Source organism: Trichomycterus rosablanca, chromosome 16 (genome assembly GCF_030014385.1).
Source record: "Trichomycterus rosablanca isolate fTriRos1 chromosome 16, fTriRos1.hap1, whole genome shotgun sequence".
Classification (NCBI taxonomy): domain Eukaryota; kingdom Metazoa; phylum Chordata; class Actinopteri; order Siluriformes; family Trichomycteridae; genus Trichomycterus; species Trichomycterus rosablanca.
Genome location: NC_086003.1, coordinates 432,501 through 435,000, shown reverse-complemented (window position 1 = coordinate 435,000; position 2,500 = coordinate 432,501). Strand labels below are relative to the sequence as shown.

General features: G+C 44.6%; 1 protein-coding gene across 4 annotated transcripts in view; it reads right to left on the bottom strand.

Moving 5' to 3' along the window:
• The window catches only part of sh3pxd2b (SH3 and PX domains 2B), a 25,583-nt gene that overhangs the window by 14,066 nt on the left and 9,017 nt on the right, over nt 1–2,500 (bottom strand). For all 4 annotated transcript variants that reach the window (XM_063011120.1, XM_063011122.1, XM_063011121.1 and 1 more), the window contains exon 3: nt 1,948–2,023. In XM_063011120.1, coding sequence (XP_062867190.1) covers nt 1,948–2,023 — 76 coding nt within the window. The remainder of the gene's footprint in view (nt 1–1,947; nt 2,024–2,500) is intronic.

Here is a 2,500-nt window from a genome sequence, read left to right as displayed (position 1 = left end):
CTATACTACAAGCTTGTTTAAAGTCAGGTCTTGAAATTTATGAAAGCTTTTTTCTTTTACATTTTCAGCATTTAGCGGACGCTTTTATTTTATCCAAAGAGACTTACAATACTGTGCTTGTATACAGTCTAAACAATTAGGGGTTAAGGGCCTCGTTCAAGGGACCAACAGTGGCAACCTGGCAGTAGTGGGGCTTGAACCAGCGACCTTATTATTACTAGTTTATGATGTTAAAAAAAGACTTTGAACATGTAAGTTTGTAGCCTGTATGTTATAATTTATTCATTATTTATAGATTGTTTTTGTAACTATGCAGAGTTCCAAATCTGATGGCTGGAACACACACCAAAAAAAGTTGGGACAAAGCGAAATAAGCAAATTAACCATTTAATCCCCTCATAACTGCTTAAAACCTAAAACCGATTACAGAACGTATTCATCTGGTTTATTACTTCTGGTCACACGTGGCTGATTCTTCATCACCGGTTAGAACTGCAGGACAACCATCACAAAGATCTGACACCAGTGACCCGTCTCTGCTACAATACGGTCTTTGCTTTATGGCAGGGATGTCCAAACCCCTTTTGGGGCACGTCACCATTTCTGAATCGGCCCGCGAGCTATTTTAGAAATAAAATCGTGCTGCTATTAATCAGGTTTTGAATAAACTGCTTGATCTGTTTGACCTCTGGGTGGCGCTCTCCCAGTCTTCCCCCCCCCCCGACGTCACACCTACATTAACGTTCCTCAGGTTTTGGATAAACGCGGCGGCTCCAGAGAAACGAAAACTAGACGACAGAGCGAACGCAGAAGATTTCAGGAGCGCCAGGTTCAGAGGGAAGTGGGTATGTTTAATTTAAAGATGTATAATCATCTTCCCGTTAGGATGATAAACCGCTGCTTCATGGTGAGTTTTGATGGTTGTAATATATTCAGGGTCGAGGGGTTTAAAACACACACACACACACACACACACACACACACACGCAGGAGAAGACTGACGCTGCAGCTCTACCCACCACCATCCTGTTTAGATCACGTCTGATGTGGTGGGGAGCGGGCGGGGTGCGGGAGGGGAGCGGGCGGGGTGTGGAATTTCCCCTCGGCTGCTTTTTCGGCTGAACCCACCTGACTCGGGACGTGAGGTAAAAGTGACCGGACCGACCGCACTGCTGATGTGCAGATCTGCTCTCAAATACAGACCATAATAATAAAAACACTCATCTGACACGCCCAGCACCCCCCCAAGCTAAACCCCTGGCCTCCCAGCAGGTCACGTTCGGAGGAAGAAGGGTCGCGTTTGCTTTTTATTTCAAGAACACCAAGCCTAGTGTGAAGTACGGTGGTGGGAGCATCATGACATCAAAAAACATGAACGGAGCAAAAGTATCTGGACACGTCAGAGGAGAATTAATCTCTGATTACGAGCTCCAGGTCTGATTAGAATCCTCTCTACTGAGGCAGATGATCAGGTAGGTGGTGGGGATCAGGGCGGGGGAGCAGGGCGGGGCACCAGAACTGACGATGGTTTTCTGAAGTAGGTGAAGAGCTGAAGGTGTTTCGTAACAACAGATGCTTTCAGAGCTGCAGTGTCAGAAATGTAAGAACAGAACCTGACGTGTGAGATGGTGTGAGATCATTTCCTTTATTCACGGATCAGTGACGAGCTTCTGACGTTCTTAAGAAAAGCTTTTATTTTTACACCAGAAAGGAAACTGTGGGGAGCTGCGCTTCCTCCTGATGCTACAGATGTGCCTGTACGGGGTGGGGTGCTCGGATGGTACAGCAGCACAGATGTTCTACCACACTACCCAGAAGATCTCGGCCTCTGTATACCAGAACTGTCTGGATTAATGACCTGCTGTAGGAACTGGATGTCCAACACACTCAGGTGTCCACATACTTTTGGTATGAAGGGAGAGTCATCATCAGAACGTTCTTCTGTACCTGGTAGAAAGGGGATGATTCTGCGTTTTGGATCCTTCTGTCCTCCCTCCAGTGGGAACTTATCCAGAAGCTCCATCTGATAAAAAGAAGAAGAACAGAACAGAACAATTAGAAAAAGAACAGAACAGAATCGTCAGAAGAACAGAACTATTGGAAAAAGAACAGAACAGATCTCATCAGGAGAAGAACAGAACAGAAAAGAACAGAATCATCAGGAACACAATAGAACCACCCAGCAGAAGAGACCAGAACAATCAGGAGAACAGAAGAGAACAGAATCATGAGAAAAAGAACCAAATCAGAAAATAAACAGAACAGAACCATCAGGAGAAGAACAGAACAGAATCACCATAAGAACAGAATCACCATAAGAACAGAATCATTAAAAGAACAGAATCATAAGAAACAGAACAGAATAATTAGGAGAAGAACAGAACAAGTCATCAGAGGAACCAAACAGAACCATCAGGAGAAGAACAGAACACAATCAGAAGAACAGAATTATTGGGAAAGGAAAGGAACAGAACCATTAGGAGAACAGAAGAGAACAGAA